Source organism: Mus caroli, chromosome 1 (assembly GCF_900094665.2).
Source record: "Mus caroli chromosome 1, CAROLI_EIJ_v1.1, whole genome shotgun sequence".
NCBI classification, from domain to species: Eukaryota; Metazoa; Chordata; class Mammalia; order Rodentia; family Muridae; genus Mus; species Mus caroli.
Genome location: NC_034570.1, coordinates 35,075,441 through 35,094,848, shown reverse-complemented (window position 1 = coordinate 35,094,848; position 19,408 = coordinate 35,075,441). Strand labels below are relative to the sequence as shown.

Here is a 19,408-nt window from a genome sequence, read left to right as displayed (position 1 = left end):
AAGAAGAAGAAGAAGAAGAAGAAGAAGAAGAAGAAGAAGAAGAAGAAGAAGAAGAAGAAGAAGAAGAAGAAGAAGGAAGAAGAAGAAGAAGAAGAAGAGGAGGAGGAGGAGGAGGAGAAAAGACTGGCAGATATATGCGCGTAGGCCTGAGGATAAAGTATTATACAAACAAGATAGCCTCTGGATACTGGCAAAAGGCAGAGAAATATATTTCCCCCACACTCTCCAAAACTATAAAATGCTGTGGAAACCTTGACTTCAGCCCAATGAACTTATTTAGACATGTGACCTTCAGAACTCTAAGACAAGGTGTTCATTTGTTCAGAACACTAAGTCTTGTGGTACTTTGCTGTAATAGTAACACAGGGGCAGCTATCAAAAAGCATCAGGTGACATGCAGGAGAAACATGTCAGTACAGTGGATGTGTTGGAGCAATCTCTGAGCTTGTGGGTTTGGTTAAACGTGTCGTCTACACAGAGTTTCTAGTTTACTGGGGCGGCCGGGGAGAAGGTCATAATTAGGGTCATGGTCATACCACATATCTTCAAACAGCCGGAGGGGCTTTCATAGAGGAGCAGATCATCCATGAAGCTTTTGAAAGCAAATGAAAAGCAGTCAGGACAAGCTAAGGGCAGCAAAATGGACTTGAGAAAATATCAAGATAGCTGCACAGTCAAATTTACCTGTCAGTTCCCAATAAGGTAATAGATGGCAGGTTCTTGGCTGTGCCATCTGAAGTATATCCTCGTGTAGTGCCGTTCGGTTAAATCACCTCTCAGGTCCCTGTCACCATAGAGTCCTAGGTCTTTGATTGCCCTCTGGGCTTAGGGCAAATTGGGCTATGTGCTCCTCTCCAACTGGCACACAATGTCCTTGTTTTGTCAGCTGCCAGCTATTCTCCCAGCATGCTCTGCCCCTTCAAGGTGCTGGCCCTCTAAAATCCAGACCTGCCAAAGTCTTCAGCACTTCTCTTTCAACTACACAGCACACCCTTCAACCGCCCTGACAACCCATTTCATATAGCTGCAGCTCTAGTGCCTAGTGCCCCTCTAGATCGGCATAAAATTTCTTGACGACAGTGTATCCCTTGCTTTGGTGAATTCACCTGTGTTCTTTGCCTTCTAATACTAAGTACAGCTTATTGACTATAGCCATCTATAAACATGTGTTTCAGTTGGCTTTATGGAAGCCCAAGATAAAGCTTTTAAACCTGAGACTTCAAGTGGTGTTGTATTCTCAAACCCGAGGAGGCCCCTGCTTCTCTCCTATGCATTTGCTTCTTCCACAAACTTTCTCTTACCTTCAATAACTGTTATATTGACAGTCTTGGTGATGTTGTACCATGTCCCATTATGGTGGACAGAAAACACGCAGGAGTAATAGCCCTCATCTCCAAACTCGGCATCCTTCAGGATCCTTGGGGTTTTGGATATTTCCTTACAGTTCTGGTTTTGTCAAGGCAAGTTAAAAATACTTTAAGACACTAAAGGCCACATAGTTTTAATCGTTCGCATCCCTAATGCTTAAGATCTTTAGAGATAAAGGGAAACACAACAGATGACCTTCAACCCCTAAGTATGTGCCCTAGCAACTCACCCTTGCTTCCACTAGAGCAGTAAAGCGCCCTGCTACCATTGCCACTGATGAAGAGAGGACTCTTACCACCCCTATCACCTGGTGTTCATACACACACACACACACACACACACACACACACAGAGAGAGAGAGAAACAGAGACAGAATACTAAATAACAAAGTACCTGCTTAGGTGAAGATTATCCATGAAACACACCTCTACTACATGACACTTTGGTTCCAGTTCTGTGTGTAAGGGGAGGGTCAAAGGGAATATGGGCAGAATGACTCAGAGGACTGAGTAGAGCTTGCCTGCTCTGGATTCTTGATGTCCTGTACCAAAAGGTATAGATGGCCAGACCCATAGGCATACTTCAATCTTTCTTTTTCTCTCCACATGTTACTGTCACCAATAATAACATAACAAAGCCACCGTCTACAAATCAGCCCTCCGTCAGCCTTTGGTAGGTCCTGGCCAGTGTGGGAACTATCAGAAAAAGGAGATCTGGAATACTAACTTTGACCATGTGTCTCTGTTCTTCCACATTCCTAACGAGGAGAACCTAGTGCTTATAGACTTTGCCTCTTGCTGGCCACTGCTGGAGGCCTCTGTAGCTAGACCCAGGCAGTTACCCAAATGTCTTGCAAAGTGCCCATGTGTGCCTCATATCTGCAAAGTGTTTCTGAGTATAAGGAGCATTTTATAAACTCAAGCAAATTCTTTTTAACATATACAAAATGCTAGAGGTCTTCATTTTCGGTTCTAATCAGACCTTTCCTGATTCACCTGCCTTGTACCTCAGGAAGATCACAGACAGCTCACAGTCTGTGCATGCTTGACCTTCTGGTCAGCTGCTCAGCCACACACAGATCCAGAAACATGCATTTCCTAAATTTAGGTATTTGTGTATTTGGGGCTTTCTTTAAAACCCAGAAACCAAGACTCCCTAATTTACATGTATTGCAAAATATGTATATTTAACAGGAAAAGAAGGCAGGTAAACTCAAGCCTGAGTCATATGTTTTGAAAACATTTCAGATAGGAAGTTCCCCTGACACCTCGCATCTCAAGACATGACAGAAAGAGCTACAAACACGCCCCAAGGAAACCACCAGTGGCTCGGCTTCCACAAGTTCCGCTGTTCAGCTTTTGACAGAGTCAGCAGTTCAGGTTTTCTCTTCCACAGATATGATGCAGGTCATGTTACATGTGTGCATGAATGTGAATGTATATACTGTTTTATACATGCTAAACATGGAATTCAAGTGTGAACATCTCCTCCGTAGCATCTTCTTAAAAAGCTCTTACAACTTACTAAGGGAAAGGCCCACCAAGGAGGCAAACAGAAACCACACAGGCTATTCCCAAAAGAAGCTCTATTAGGATGCAGTCCCCACATTTAACTTAGAGTCGTTATGAGAACAACAGGGAGACAGACCAAGTTTCTGAAATGTTTTATGTCAAATGTTTAACCTTCCGAAAGTATTATTTCTCATGTTAGAGTAACGTGATGAAAGCAGGTAGAGAGTAGGGCGATCAATTAGCCTCTTCTCTGCTCCAGTCATCCTATATGTGGGGATTTCCTTGAATGATTAACCACATTATTATAGTATTAATCATAAATCACCCAAAGATTTATATAAAATCATCCATTCTAACCTGTAAATACCTGAAGGACCTAGGAAAGTTACATATGTCTAAAAAGAATGAGGTCCATTAGGTTAAATTAAGTTCATACAAAATGCAGCTCAGGTTTGAAAGAAGGTTGTTCAGAGAAAGGTATGGATGAGTAATCATCACATCGTTTCAGTTAGAAAGAAAAAAAAAAGGCAGGCAGCAGAACACACTACTTCTAAGGACAGATGTTCACCTGGTGACAAAAGAAGCACAGCTGAGAGAGTAGGAGGGATTTTTCCCTTTCTCTGTCTCTGGTTTTCTGTCTACCAGCTTTATAATGTAAACTCAAACATTCAGGATATGTATAGAATTGTGTTGTGTTTCAACATCTAAATGTCCCAAAATAAAATAAAACAAAGAATCTAAACCTGCACTCCCAAAACTGATTTAGTTAAATAGAAGGACAATGAAAGAAGAAGAGAAGAAGCAGTCGCTGTGTACTGAACACCGACTACCACGCTAAGCATATTGCATACATTAGCTCTTTATAATACCCATATGGAACACTTTCTCACTCAGGCCAAGCAAGCCATGTGGACTTGGACCACTTGTTTTAGTGGAGGCCAAAATGGTCCACAGTCTTCATATTGTCCACATGGAATGTTTTCTTTCTTATTGAGCCTTAAGTGGAGATATTGTCAACATGTTACCTTATACAGCCATGTGTGCTGGATCAGCTCTGCATAGTTAGGATTCTTACAAGTGATATGCAGAGATTTCCTAACTTCAACATCTCTGCTTGTCACGAGTTTGTCAGAGAAACAGCTGTGTTTGTTTCTTTTGGTGACATTTAAGGTCCAATTGCGACGATCATTTCTAAGAAACAAAGGTACAGAGGGATTTTATAACAAGTGAAGAGGTTCTGCAACTACTTCCAATCTTCTGATTTACCCTAATTTCTATATGAAGAGATTGAATCATTGATGTGTAAGTTTTTCTCCGCCACCCCTCAGTTCAGAGCAGAACGTTTACAATGGTCATGTGGTGAAAGATTGCACTCCAGTACAGTCTTTAAACACACACACACATACGCACACGTGTATACCATCATAACACCATGTGTGTAGCACATACACATCACACATACATACCAAATAGACTTCACACCGGCAGCCATTTGGCAAGAACTTAAGAGAATTAATGTTTTAAACTTTATCATCAGTGCTGGACAAACTCAGAGGTTTACAGACCAGGATAGGAAGACAGTCTTAGTTTGAAGAGATCTATAAGCAGCTGCCAACCTTGTCTTCTGATGGTGTGTGCCTCTACACTTTGTGTTCTCTTTCTCCAGGCATGCTGTTCTGTGGACTTTTCCTTACTATTGAATAAGCTGGAGTTTGCCACAGCCCTTGCACAACTGAGCAAAAGTGAGCTTCAGTAGCTCTTATGGTTGTGACTGCTCTTCTCAGAAATCAGCCATCTTGAAGATGATGCTAAATGGCATGTTTTTAAACAACAGCATTTTTTAAAAGTGAAAACATTTTCAATTGTATGTTTGCTTACACCATACATGTGGTGTATGGGTCCACATCCCAGAGGTAGCACATATATTGTTAAATTTTCCTGTGATTTGGGAAATATGTGTACACCTGGGTTTTCCCAGGTCCTCTTTATATCTACAATGAGATGGACAGGAGAGAGCAAGTGGTCTATTGCTCAAAGACTCCCAGATATTTTACAGTGTGTGTATGCAAGGGAGATTGACCATTTCCCTAATGTTCATGTAAGTAACTAAACAATGTTTTCAAGGTCACACAAGAGTGTGTGTGTGTGTGTGTGTGTTGTACTGGGTGGGACCAGGAGTAAATGCACATTAGTTTGCCCCTAAGAGACAGGAGTGATTGGCATAATACTACATTTTCTCACTCCCTGAAGCCTTGTTCTTTATCTTGTAGTTCAACATAGAGGAAATCAGCCAGGTTTAGGGAGGGTAACAGACTGTCATGTGCTAAAAAGCAGTGACTAAGTGGCCATGCATAGCAGAGCTACTTGGCCCTGAAAAGAGCTCAGATTCCCATTGGCAGCATCTTCTTCTTAAAACTCCTCTTGTCATATCACGTTGGTTTCCACCTCTGCAATTCCCAGTTCTTAACGTTCAGCAAATCTTAACAGAGTGCTTGCTGTGTGTGGGAACCCCTTAGGAATGCTAAACCAGGCATCACTCTGCACTCCCTGTCAAAGAGCAAGCTCAAAGGCTAGCAGGAAATTGAGATCAAGAAAGTAAAATTCTAAGACACCCTCCACACACACCTTCCCTGTCACCCCTGGCCTTGAATCAATGCCACTCTGATTATAATGGCCCCTCTGGCTGAGTGCTCTTCAGGTTTAAGAAGCCCAGCTTAACAGCTGATTGCTCCATTGTAGAGCACTTGCCAAACACGAACATAATCTTGGTTTCCATCAGCAGCAACCTAAAGCAAGATGAAAGAAAACAGGAAAGAGAGAGAGAAAGAGAGAGATTAATCAGGAAGGAAAAAGGAAGAAAGAAGGAAGAGGGAGAGGGAGGGAAGAAAGGAAGAATGAAAACAGAAAGACCTATTTTCTTCTCTCTGGCTCCAATAAAAGTGTTTTGTGCACCATTTCTTCACCTCCACTGGAGAAAACTCTCTTCTGTGTGAATTTCCTTCTTAGCTGGTTTTCTTTCCTTTTCAAAAGATGTTAGGTTTTAAGATTCTGTGTGCATGCAAGCATGTGTACGTACGTATGTATGTGCATGCAAGTATCAGTGCTGTACACCAGAAGAGGCCCTGGTGCCTAGAGCTGGGTTCCAGGTGTTTAGGAGCCACCCTACATGGGTGCTGCAAACTGAACTCAGGTTTTCTGCAAGAGAAGCACATTTTCTTATTCATGAAACTCTCTCTCCTGCCTCTAATGCTCTCAAAAACACTGGTCCACCTGCTCAGCACTGACTTCCTCCGTAAAATGTGACACAGGCATCGGGTTCTTCTTCTATTTGAACTAAAGATGTTCAAAGCACCCTCTTCCATGTGGAAGCTCCACTACACTCAAAGCCGTTGTCAAAGCTTCATCCTTATCATCGGGTTGTGCTCCTATAAAATGTCGGTCTCTCGGGGTTAGCTGGATGATATGTTGCTGTGTTGTGAGATGTAGCAGATTTCTTTTATAAATCTGTCTTTATTCTAGAGTGAGCCCTGATCCTGCCTCCCGGGTCTCCACACTGCTTGCTCATTCCCCCCTCATCCTGATGGTCCCACTCTTGCTTCCTAATACAGGTGGTATTATCTGCCCTCCAGATCAGAAAAATAGGTAGCAAACACCCTGTCTCCATCTTCTCCCCAGGATGACTATACATGCCTCTTCACCTCAAATGGCTCTTTCCACCATGTCCAAAATGCCCATGTCCTGTGCATGCAATTATGTCAGTGAGGACGGGGGCCATTTCTCTTCCCCATTCATTTTTAACTCACTCTAGAAAGATCCAGTTGCAACATACATATTATAATTCTCTCCCTTAAAATATCACATATACTGCACTGTTTAAAAAAACAAGTTCTACAACATATTTCTGACACTCAGACGTTTCTGTGTCTAGTAAACAACTATGACCTCATTTCATGAAAAACCACAGGAGCGAAAAAGAGGCTTTGCTGTGAAATCTCACTTCTCTTTCTCTAAGGTGTGCTGATAAGGATCAGGGCTCACTCCAGAATAAAGACAGATTTCTTTTAGAAATCTCACAACACAGCGACATATCATCCAGCTAACCCTGAGAGACCGACGTTTTATAGGTCAATGCCAAGTCTTTATAAAGAATGTTTACCTACACATGTATGCATGAGCCTAATCTCCCTTCCTCCCTCTCTCCCTCTCACTCTGACTTTGGCTATTAGCTTGTGGCTGGGTAGCAACTATATCTTTTCCCTAGTAACTTTGCCTCTTGTTTCCCAGAAACCTCCAAAATCTAGACTAGGGTGTGTTCCTCTAAACTCTCTCCTTTCTCCCTTTCTCTGAAGTCTAAACAGGACATGTGGGAGGGAGCCCCTGCTGCTCTTGCCTCAGGTGCCATATCATCTGAAGACCTCATTACCAAACCCACCTGAATTTCCTCTCTGCTTATCATTAACAAGAGTCCCTGCAAAGGAAATCTCATTAATAATTTAGTAAAAAAAAAAAAATATATATATATATATATATATATATATATATACACACACACACATACGTATACACATATATATACATATATACATATATGTATACATATATACATATATATGTATACATATATATATACACACATATATATACATATGTGTGTGTATATATATATATACACACATACATACATATATATAAATTCAGAGTGACCAACTTAATATTTCTACAATGAAACATTTGTTTCCTGTTGAAGAGAGAACAGGGGAGAAAAAAATGCATGGATTATCAGAGCTTACAAATGTGTATTTGATTTTCTGAGTCAAGGTCAAGAATCTCAGGAAATATGTTAAAACAAATTGGCTCACTCACCCGACTTGAGAAATGTAGGTTCCCTCATCCTCCATCTCAACTGGCCAGAATTCCAAGATGTGATCACGAAAAGTGACTCTGGGCGAGCTTGTGGTGTTCAGCTCTCTATACTCATGTGAAGCATTGCCTTTGAACCATCTCGTGGTGGCTGTTTCATTCCTGGGCACTGGTGCAGATATGCCACATGGCTTCAGATAAAAAGGTTCTCCCTCTACCACATGAATTTGCGATCGGTGAATACAACTTTCTACAGCAGATTGAAAGAGGAAAGGGAGATAAAACAGGACAAGGGTGATTTTTCCCTGATTCCCCTCCATGGGTATAAACAGTCAGTAAGAAAGCTAGGAGAAATCTCAGCATCGTACTCCTGTGCTGTCTTTTGTCTTAAGAGAAGACATGCAGGAGATAAGACACTTTCAGAACCAAGATGAAGATAAAGCTGATGGCTTCCCCTAGATAGAAAGTTGAAGAGCTTAGCCAACCCTCACTCGAAGGCTTTGAGGCCACATCTTCAGAGTATGACACTTTATAACTCACTGTTAAGAAAAGGCATAGAAGTCAAAGGGTCATCGTATTCCCTCAAAATGTCAGCACCATGGAATCTCCATGGGAAAGACAAAAAACCTGGGTATACATCTTCATCTCAGTCAGAGCAGGTCTCATGTCCCTTGTGTCCAACCAGTCTGTCTACTCGATCTGGGGAAGTTTGGGAGAGTTAGAGGAGTTCTTGGGTAGCTAAATCCTCACGGTGGCATATTTCCACATAACTGACCAAGAACTGATGAATACAGACCACCCTTTCTCTTCCCATCTCCCTGTTTCTTCACTCAGATTCTTTAGCTTTAGAAATGTATCTTTTTTTTTCATCTCCAAAGAGTGGCCCTCTGTTCTAAATTACAGTTGCTGAACAATTCTCAAAGCCACTCCACTGGATCTAGAATGCCCTTAATCCTTATTTAGAAAATCAGTCTGTTAAGTATATACAGTATTTTCCTTAAGACCGTACACAAAATGTTGTCTCTGTTGCTAGGGTCTATTGTTCAGAGCAACATTCAGGAGGGCGTTAACTTAAATGTTAACCACAGCAGAAGAAGGAAGTGGCTCAAATGTTAGATCTACTTCAAAGTTCAAGAATGACACTGAATGTCAGTCTCTTGCTGGTGCTTGTAACATAACCCCTATTCTCTATCTCAATCTCCCAACAGACTTGTTCCTTGACACTCAAACCAAGAGTCTTTAGCACTTCAATAACTCTCCCCAGTGCCTTAGAGACTCAGGGTTACAGCTCATATAGTATGTATGCTTTCTTGTGTCTGGATCCCTCCACACATCATCAAGCCTATAGATGTCCATTCTTTTTCCTACATGCAATGTGAGTTCCTGACTTATTATTATGCAGGGCTCAGCCATAACCATGATTAGACGATTCACTGTATATGTATTGAGGACTTAGATTATTGTAAAAGAATCTATTGGACAGTTGAAGGTATCCCAGGTTCCAAGTGCTGATTCATTTAAGAAACAAACCTGCTGCAAACATAAGTACTTGTTCTTTGGTTGATGAATGCATGAATTCCTTTTTGGAGATTGCCTCCATTAAAAAAAAATAGTGGGCAGTAGGATGTTAGGAATGTATAATTATGAGGAACCTCATGTCTTAAAATACCTTTCCTTGCATTTAGCATGACAGCCTCACTTTGTTGATTGATATGATGCTCTTATGTTATATAAATGAACAGAGGCCAAGGCGCATGGACTGGGTGAGCAGTCAGTCCTGTTCTTCTATGGACAAAGTCAGTGGTTTAAGTTGTTCTATGAAGACAACTGTGAGAGGCAGCACTAACAAGTTAAATGAATTCCACAGATAAAATATTGATACATATGGCTATAATTCCTATTCGTGAAAGGCACTCCTTAAGCCACCAAAGGAACCTGAGCCCCAGACCTAACAGGATGTAGACCTGATTTTGTTCCAAAATTGTGTTTCATGGCAGTCATGAATAGGTAATAGATGTTTGTCTATCAAGCATGGAACACGTGGCACACAGCTGGTACTTGGCACTCTTGCTCAGTAGTCCCGAACAAATCATTTCATACCAAGAAGAATGAACGGTCTTTAGGATCTGGATATCACTGCGTTGTGTGGCACATAATATTCCAACAATGCATGAGTCAATTCATAAGCATACCTCCAGACTGGAGATGTCTTATATAAAAGCAATCATAGCTAATCTCTGTTTTCCTGTCTCAATAATTCTCAAAGTAAAGGATATGGTCCCGAGTGCTCCCTTTTGGGTATAACATCCTGAAGTAAGTTAACTGGCTTGCTCCCTTTCTCCTGCAAGGTCTATGCCAAAGTTCCTTAGTCATGGGACTTCTTGCCAAAGAACGGGACCTTCCAATCCTTCTCTACTTGGAGAAGATCCCCAAACCACCACAGCTCATGAGTTACAAGTTCTGTCTGATGTAATCTGACACTCCCTTTAGCTTCTAGTCCAGCCTTTCTCCTTCTTATTTTTTCTAGCACTTGGGTGATTTTTAAGAGTTGGAAAGTATTTTCTGTTTACTTCCATTTGAATATTCCTTTTAAAATGAAGGAATTCTTGCCATCCTCTCAGGAAATGGAAGCTATATAAAATTGTCTAAAAGCTGGGTGTGGTGGCACATGCCTCTAATCCCAGCTCTCAGGAGGCAGAGGCAGGTGGATTTCTGAGTTCAAGGCCAGCCTGGTCTACAAATTGAGTTCCAGGACAGCCAGGACTCTACAGAGAAACCCTGTCTCAAAAAAACCAAAACACTCCCCCAAAAAGAAAACAAATAAAATTGTCTAAAACCAGTAAAGAATACAATTGTTTTCTTCCTCTATTTCAAAAGGCAACCAGGAGCAGTTGAGAGATGCCCTTTTCTTCTAAAGCGTAATTCAGTGTGAATCCCTGTCTCTCTGCACAGTGACCTGCAGGAGCATCTTCATCTGCTTCATTCCCAGCTCTCTTCCCTTCCCTGCCCCAGAAAGAGCAAGTATTTCTCGGAGTTGTAAAGTAAAATTTGAAGTCACTAAATGTTAACTAAATTAGGCAACTTCAGTAACTGCGTCAGCTATAAGAACAAATCCCCATAATTTCCCTCTAGCTCTCTAACATGGTTTGTTTGTGAATGTTTATAAACCACTTACTTGAGGCACTTTTAACAATGAGAATGCAGAGTGTCAAGATTAATTCTTCATGATGCATGTTTAGGCTTCCACTTTGAATGGTATCTCTAGAGAAAGAATAATATAAGGTTAAGCTTATGCCCTCAAACAACCAACTCCATCTTACAACAGATGTTTAAACACTCTTCCGGCACATCGACACAAGTATTCCAGCAATATCACATATCTTCTAAAACAGTCCAGTGCACCAAACTTTTAGTCACAAAGAACTAATAAATTTCAAGGCAATGAATTTTAGCTCCCACAAAACATAATTATTTAACAATTTTCTTTAGCAAATGGGGCCTGACATCTTTTTACCTGATGCGCTAAACTTTGCCTTCAGGGTCCAAGCTAAATGCTAGAAAAAAATACATGATTCTACAGATTAAACAACCCATGGTCTATGGAGGTGTGAATGGCAGTTCTACCTGTGCAGAAGTGTGTGTGTGTGTGTGTGTGTGTGTAGGTATTTGTGTGTTGTGTGTAGGTGTATTGTGTGTGTTCTGTGTATGTTTTGTGTGTGTGGAGGGGTGTGTGGAGTGTTGTGTGTGCAGGGTTGTGGGGGGTTGTATGTGTATCGCTGTGTGTGTTTTATGTCTATGGAGGGGTGTTGTGTGTGTGTGTGTGTGGTGTATGATAGAGGGTGGGTGCAGGGGAGAGAAAGGCTTACTTTGACTCACTATTTCATAGTTTCGAAAATTTCAGAAAGTTTCAAAAGTCTAAGAATTATGATGCCCCGATCAACAGCAAAGTTTGCACAAGGTCTGGGGCATGTGACCTGGCACCTGGAGCACTGTCCCTAGAGGAGATGTATATGATCTGGGTCCGAGTCAGCACTGGCTGTCCTGTGTGCTTACTTTAAGTGCATGGATAAAATAAGTAGAAGGTTCCTGTAATTACAAAGCTTTTTACAGGGCTGTGACCCCAGGGCATTTCTCTTTCTGCCCTGGGCTTTGATCCTAGAACAGCCCAACCTTCGCCTTTCTGATATGAGTAAGAGGAGCAGAACAGAAGAACACCCTTCCCTCATGTAGTCAGGTGTTCAGTCTAAATATTTCATAAATAATCCCTCATCTCCTGTTTACAGAACCACCTATCTCTTCCACGCCATTGCCTCAAAGGAACTGGGGGCCCCATGGAACACAGTGGGTCATGAAGAGCTTGGTTCCTTTAGAGGCACACAGAATGGACTAGAATCCCTGCCTGACAATGCTCAAGGAGGAGCTGTGGACCTTGGACAAATTAAGTATCTGGAGAGCCCATTCCCAAAACACAGAGGGTAAGGCGGCTTCCTCCAGAACCATCGAGGGATTGCAGTATCTAATGCTCATGAATGAAGACATCTGGGAGCCTGGCAGCCTTAAAACCAAGGGCAACACCCAATGGCCGCTCACATCCCTTCCTACCTCCTCAACCACAGGCGAAGGTTTATAATAAACCTACCCAAACCACATACCAGTTTGCAAGGGATGATAGAGAACAGTGTGAAAACACAAAGGGTATCTGTTCATGGAAAGTACCAACCGTTCGGAGCCAAATTAGAACAATGCACAACTCGAAACCTCTGCCACCCACTCCGACACCTTTATTAATGTCTGATATTTCTGACTTGGGTAGAATACAAAAGTGTGATTTTTTTCCCCGGGCCTTTTCTCCAGTTGAGGCTGCCACAGGCTGGCACTATCTTTTTTCCTTCCTTTCTTCTTCTTCTTCATTTTAACTTTTAACAAGAAATAAAATTACACAATCATTTGACATTCTGATAAGATACAAGTTTCAATGTGAGATGAGTTAAGATCTCAGCATATAAAAACTCCATGCTGACCACACTGCTGTGTGAGTGGAGGCGTGGGCAGTACTCTGATGTTCTGTTGTGCTTCTTAAGTTGTATATGTGGATTTAAGGAACTGGTGTTTTTTCATGTAGCAATTTTAAGGATTGTTAGTGTTCTCTTGTTGAGTTTTTCATTTTGTATTGTTTTGCTTTGATGTAACTTGAAGTAACTTACTTTTCTTCCTAATTTTTTTTCTAATTTGTAAAATATTATCTGCCTAATGTAGAACATTTAATAAAAACAAAGAGTAAAAATAAGAAAAATTTTTCACAATGCACCATATTTCCCTATCCTTCTTATAATTTTTGTATTCGTTTTCAATAATGAAATGATGCCCAAGTAACTTCCTGTTTTGTCTGTCCCTCAGTTTCATGGGGTACAACCGTGGGCACCAGGCTGCCTGGATCTGAATCTTCAAGCCTTTCCTTTACTGGCTTAACAATCATGGGCCAGTCACCATGCCTAGCTGAGCTCAGAGTCCTTTATCCACAAGAGGGAATGACAGGTCTAACACCCTGAGCAAAAGTGTTCCTGCCCAAAATGTCTAAAGAATAATGTCATCTAGATGTCGGCTCCTACCACTGTCCTTATTTCTTATCATTTTACTGGTGTTGGGATATGGTGAGACAGAAAAGAGGCCAAAGGCATTATGAATGGATGCTACCCAGCCACATTCCAGAAATGTCTTGGCAGCTTCTACCTGCCTCAAGAGTGCAAGAAACTTCCCACCACACCCAGGTCAATACATTCCACCCCACTCTTCACATCTAACTAGGCCATCCAAGAGGAACAGGGCCTCTGGAATATTTGAATCTGCATTTTCTTTTTATTATATATGATTTAAATAATCACATAATGCTAGCTGTTTCAGTTCATGATTACCAACTCTTCCATCACAAGTGATTCTTTCGCAGTTCCCCAATGTCTGGAATTCTACCCAATTTGTTTAATTTTTCTTTTGGTATATTAGCATACAGAAAACTTTTATAACCATGCACACAAGTCAATACCCTTGTGTGTGTGTCTCTGTGTGTGTTTCCATCATTTTTAAGTAGAGATCATTTTGAATTTCCCTCAAAGGTAACACAGACATTTACCTACATTCCTCAGTTTTATGATTTCATCCTGACATTTGACTTATTTCTAAACTTACAAACATCTCATTTACTTCTTTGTCAGGAAAATGGGACCGAATTAAACTTCTACTTACAAAATAACTATGAATTATTTCTCTGTCCAATCAATTAGTGCTACCTTTGCTTTGAAGTTGGCTGATGTCCATTTACCAAGAAAAGGCTGTCCTAGAGCTCGATTGGAAATCTAGCACAGGTGCCTGGCCAGGAGCAGGTGTGTGTAAGCATGGACACACTCACTTTCTCTCTGTTCTCACTGTGCCAACGTTCCATAGCAACTGATGCAAACCAGCCTGAGCCACTCTATGCTGGCTTCTTTGCTAAATCGTTGAATGAAAGAAGCTTACAAAATGCATACAGATGCGAGTCCCGACTCATCATTCAATTTATTGCACACCTACACCATCTCTGACTTCTTAAAGCATAATGTCTTCAAAGGTTTATTTTGACAGACATGCTGCCCACTAAACACACACAGGAGGCACCCTGAGCCCTTGACTCTTCCACATTCCCAGCTGATTCCAGTGTACAAACAAATGGAAAGCCACCAATCTATAGGTCTTGCCTGTGCACTCAGAAAAGTACATTTCTTATTAGATACATCCAGTTCATAGTTGACATAAAAAACATAAAATTAATCCATATGCAAGCAAGTGTGAGTGTGCTCATAAATAGAAAGGATAGTTACAAACTTAGTTATCCAATGACATAAATTTTTCTCTAGATTAAATTAAGTGCTCTTCCAAACGTTTTGTGATCTGGAGGCATAGGATGAAGGCCAGATGCAAGGTGACAAGTATCTCTGTCCCCCAAGACAAGGGAGTCCTTTCTAAGGATGTCAATGTGGTCATGTCCTGAGATCCTGAGTTTCTGATTCTGTCCTTTTGGGTCCTTACCATGAGGAAACTGACCACATTCTAGTACAAACAGTTCATCTGAGCACATAGATATTAAGCTCCTTAAAGCTTCCAGGTAAGCACACACACACACACACACACACACACACTCACTCACATCCATACACACTCAGTTTCTAAGGCTGGGAGAGTGGGAAACAACCAAGCTTGTGACAGTTGAGTTTCAGTCACTCACAGGTAAACATGTCACCTCATGGACAGTCATTGCTTAACAAAACATGACCCTGATGTATCCTTAACACTGCTTTGGTGAATTATGACACCCAATGAGGTTTTTCTTTTCCTCGCTGGGAACACCACTGAGCTCTGCTCTCCATGACTCTTTTTAAACATGCAGTCCCTTTTGCTACAGTCTCCAATGGGTGCTTTACTTCATCTGCAGAAAGGCTAATCAGTCTGGTACAACCAACAAAAATGATCTTGAATACACCCTTGCACTTCTGCTTTAAGGAAAAAAAAAGGGGTATGCACATTTGACTTTCCATCTGTAAGTACAGGAGAGTCATGGGTACCTCACGACACTTAGCGTAAAAATACCTGCTGCTATTATCTCCATTTTCCAAAATATGCCTTCACAAGCATGGATCCAGGTATGAAGACCATGTTCGTCCCCCCTCCCCCCACTCCTCTGGAACCCTATTGTCCTTCCAATATGACACAATGTTTGGCATTGTCAGGAAGCTTGCCAGTTCAAGCCAACCCTAACACACAGCACTTCCAGGGCTCCTGGACCAGCCTCCACTTCCTGGTGAGGTACCCAGGAGAAGGCTCTCTGCTTTTCCATAATATGTGCCTAAGGCAGATATTCTTGTGACTGCAGTGTGTGTGTGTGTGTGTGTGTGTGTGTGTGTGTGTGTGAAGTGAGTGTGTGCACAGGAGTGTGAGTGTACATGCATGTGTGTGGATGCTTGTGCATGCATCAGTGCACACATACATGCATGTACTCATGAGGGAGATTGAATATTCCCCAAATCTGCATAAATGGGTCATTCACTGGTGCAATAACTGAAGATGTTCTTAGATAAATTTCTGAATATTTCTCCCCTCACACCATTTATTAAGCCTGATATTGCCTGTTTCATTTGTCTCCTAAGAGGATTAAGCAACTAAAATACAGCACACCTGTGTGTATTGTCAGCAGAGGGTAAGAGCTGAATAAATCAACTGTTGCTGTGTTTTAGCTGTTCATACCTCTCTACAAAGAACGTATACATTTGTACTCACTAGTAACACACACACACACACACACCCCACTCACAATTGACCTTGTTTTCGGGATCCTTGTGGGTTGTCCCTCTCCTTGCTCCAGACAGCAGAAGACAGTGAGGACTGGACATCAGAGTCTGCCCTTACCTTCAGAGAGGTGGCCCACAGATAGGGCGGGGCAGTGGCTTCTCCTTCACTTACATCTGCGAAGCAGGATTCGCCTAGCAAGTGAGACTAAATGCCTCCTGGTCCCACAACTGTGACAACAGACAGGGAGGGAAGGCGCAATGAGGCAAGGCCAGGAGCTTGATTAGAGAGATTGGGCAACCCAGAGAATTATTGCAGAAAAGAAATAAAATAAAATAAAATAAAAGACAGCCAACGACGGGGGGGGGGGAGGAGGGAGGACTGGGAGAGGAAGATCAGAATAAGAAGAAAAAAGGAAAAGCTAAGGTTTCAGGTGATCACCGCCTGGGATGGGAGGAGCTCCCGGAGTTAAGAGCTGGGGCACTGAAGTCTAGGGCGCTACAGGCTGCTCCACCCAGGAGCGCTCAAGCTTTCAGTTCTGGGAAGACCTGCACTCCTGGCAGGGTTTCTCTGCATGTCCCTGCTCACCTAAGAGCTCCACAGTTCCCAGAACTAACCCCGACCCCCCACCGCTGAGGTGATAGAGCCCCTGGAGTTCTCCCGCCTGGATCTCAGCTGACTCCGCCTTTGGCTTCCCGGAACCTGCAGCCTGTCTACTCAACCACAAGAACCACCTGTGTGCCCTGTGCGTGCCACACCCTTCAGGCAGAGGGCGCTGAGAACCCAGGACTCCTGCACTGCGGGAGGAGAGTCCTTGAGACTGCCAGGCTATAGTGCCAGCCAGCACAGGGTGCTCAGCCTCCTGGATGGGTGGAAAGCCACAATTGGGAAGTTATAGTGAGATTTTAAATTGTTCAAAAGAAACAGAGTATTTCTACATTTTTTTTAATAAGCTAGAACTCTTCAAACACACATGAAGAAAACACACAAGGAATCAATGGCACAATTATTTTTGCCCAGTGAAAAATAAGTCACCATACAATAATAAATAGGAAAGGCATACATTTTGATACATGGAAAACAAGCATTTAACAAACTTCAACACTCTTTCTACCACAACTCACAAACTGGACAGTGGGTCAGCTCATTCCCTTCCTAATCTAATACAGCGATGTCTACAAGAGGGAACACAGAGAAACGCTTTGTTTACCTGTGACTAATAACCAAATAACGTCAGCTCTGCCTGGACAAGCACTTTGAAGAAATGAGGGAAACAAAAGTAGAAATGGGAGAAAGCCCACAGAAGACATTTTTACATGGATCATGCTTTGAACCTTTCAAAACAGTAAAATAAAACTAATATTTTGAGTTTAGCAAAAGCATCAAAGCATATGTGTGTTCATTACAGAAAAATCTATTATTTCTTCCCTTTCTTCTTCCTTCTTTCCTTTCCTCCTCCTTCTCTTCTTTTTCTTTATTGTTGTTGTTGTTGCTGCTGTTGCTGCTGCTGTTGCTGTTGCTGTTGCTGCTGCTGCTGCTGCTGCTGCTGCTGCTGCTGTTGAGACAGGTTTTCTTTGTGTAGCTCTGGTGTCCTGGAACTAACTCTGTAGACCAGGCTAGCCTCAAACTCACAGAGATCCACCTGCCTCTGCCTCCCAAGTGCGCCATGCTGCCCAGCTCAATTACATGCAAATAGTTTAGACTTATCAGAAGAATCTCTGGAACAAATAACAATTCTCTTGAGTCCTTTTCCATGGATGGAGCAGCAGGCACGAGGAAGCAACTATTCCCAGGGGTGAGATTGGAGAGAATTTCATTTTTAGAGGTCTTCATTCAGAACAATCACAGAATACACACTCAAATTCCCATGGCTCACAGTGAGATTTCATAATCACCAACATTAATATTTATCCAGTTCTTTCTGAAATCCAAATACTTCTATTTTCAGTTAGCAAAGAATCCAGCATGGTACTATGTTCCATCCAACCTAAGACAAAGTGCTATCTGAGGATGCGAAGGGACGTCCTCAGAGCCACAGAGCAAGGATTCCGTTATCCGGTGTGAGGGCTTCCTCCTGATTCCACGTTCTGGGACACGAGACAGTTATGTACACAGCATGCTTCTCAGTGGTCAGTTTTGGCAACTCATTAAGAAGTAGATGAAGCTGCAGAAGAACAAAACGGTCTACTACAGGGGAGCAGGTGGATTTAGCATACCAGGCAACCACAGGGTGGATGCATGCGAGGGGAAGTTTGAATTCCTTTTTTTCTTTTTATACAAACAGTTACAAGTTTACTTTATTCTATAAATGCAAAAATTGTTTTCTGAAAAGAAGTGAATCATACAGCAAAAGCATGTGAGAAACATCATATGACTATCTTATATATTTTTAAAGCGTTTGACATAACAACCCACTTATTTAAAAAAACTAATTTACTCTGAACATTGTATAGTAAACAGTTAACTTTTCTAGTACTTTGACTATTGCTAACATTTTATGTGTCATAGGGTTTTCCATAGTGAACTTACTTTTCTATCAGTGCACATTTAGCAATCCAATTTTTTCCTCTTAATGGTTTGTTTTATTTTTATTTATTTTTATTTTTTTAATATTTTTATTACGTATTTTCCTCAATTACATTTCCAATGCTCTCCCAAAAGTCCCCCATACCCTCCCCCCCACTTCCCTACCCACCCATTCCCATTTTTTGGCCCTGGCGTTCCCCTGTACTGGGGCATATAAAGTTTGTGTGTCTAATAGGCCTCTCTTTCCAGTGATGGCCGACTAGGCCATCTTCTGATACATATGCAGCTAGAGTCAAGAGCTCCGGGGTACTGGTCAGTTCAGAATGTTGTTCCACCTATAGGGTTGCAGATCCCTTTAGCTCCTTGGGTACTTTCTCTAGCTTCTCCATTGGGAGCCCTGTGATACATCCAATAGCTGACTGTGAGCATCCACTTCTGTGTTTGCTAGGCCCTGGCATAGTCTCACAAGAGACAGCTATATCTGGGTCCTTTCAGCAAAATCTTGCTAGTGTATGCAATGGTGACAGCGTTTGGAAGCTGATTATGGGGTGGATCCCTGGATATGGGATTCCTCATCACCCGCAGCTAAAGCTTCAGCCTCTGAACTGAACACTAGCAAATGTTTACCCAGCCTAAGGGTACAGACTAAGAGCACACTGTCCCCAGAGAAACGGGCTACTCTAGATCCTCTACACACACTTCTCTGCAGCCTCATATGTTGACCGTGAGTTCAACATTCCCCTCCTTTCAAGAGTCTCCCAAATTCTATTTTCATTGTCTCCTCAGCCTGGAGTCCCATCACCGAATGAGCAACTCAGCTAAGCCAGGT

General features: G+C 42.0%; 1 protein-coding gene across 1 annotated transcript in view; it reads right to left on the bottom strand.

Annotated features, from left to right (window-relative positions):
- Positions 1-16,739, bottom strand: part of Il18r1 (interleukin 18 receptor 1) — a 25,713-nt gene extending 8,974 nt beyond the window's left edge. The window contains exons 1-6 of the mRNA XM_021174573.1: positions 16,642-16,739; positions 16,174-16,283; positions 10,916-11,001; positions 7,744-7,990; positions 3,906-4,071; positions 1,302-1,446 (exon numbers count right to left, since the gene is read on the bottom strand). Coding sequence (XP_021030232.1) covers positions 1,302-1,446; positions 3,906-4,071; positions 7,744-7,990; positions 10,916-10,973 — 616 coding nt within the window. The 5' untranslated portion in view covers positions 10,974-11,001; positions 16,174-16,283; positions 16,642-16,739. The remainder of the gene's footprint in view (positions 1-1,301; positions 1,447-3,905; positions 4,072-7,743; positions 7,991-10,915; positions 11,002-16,173; positions 16,284-16,641) is intronic.
- Positions 16,740-19,408: the final 2,669 nt, after the last annotated feature.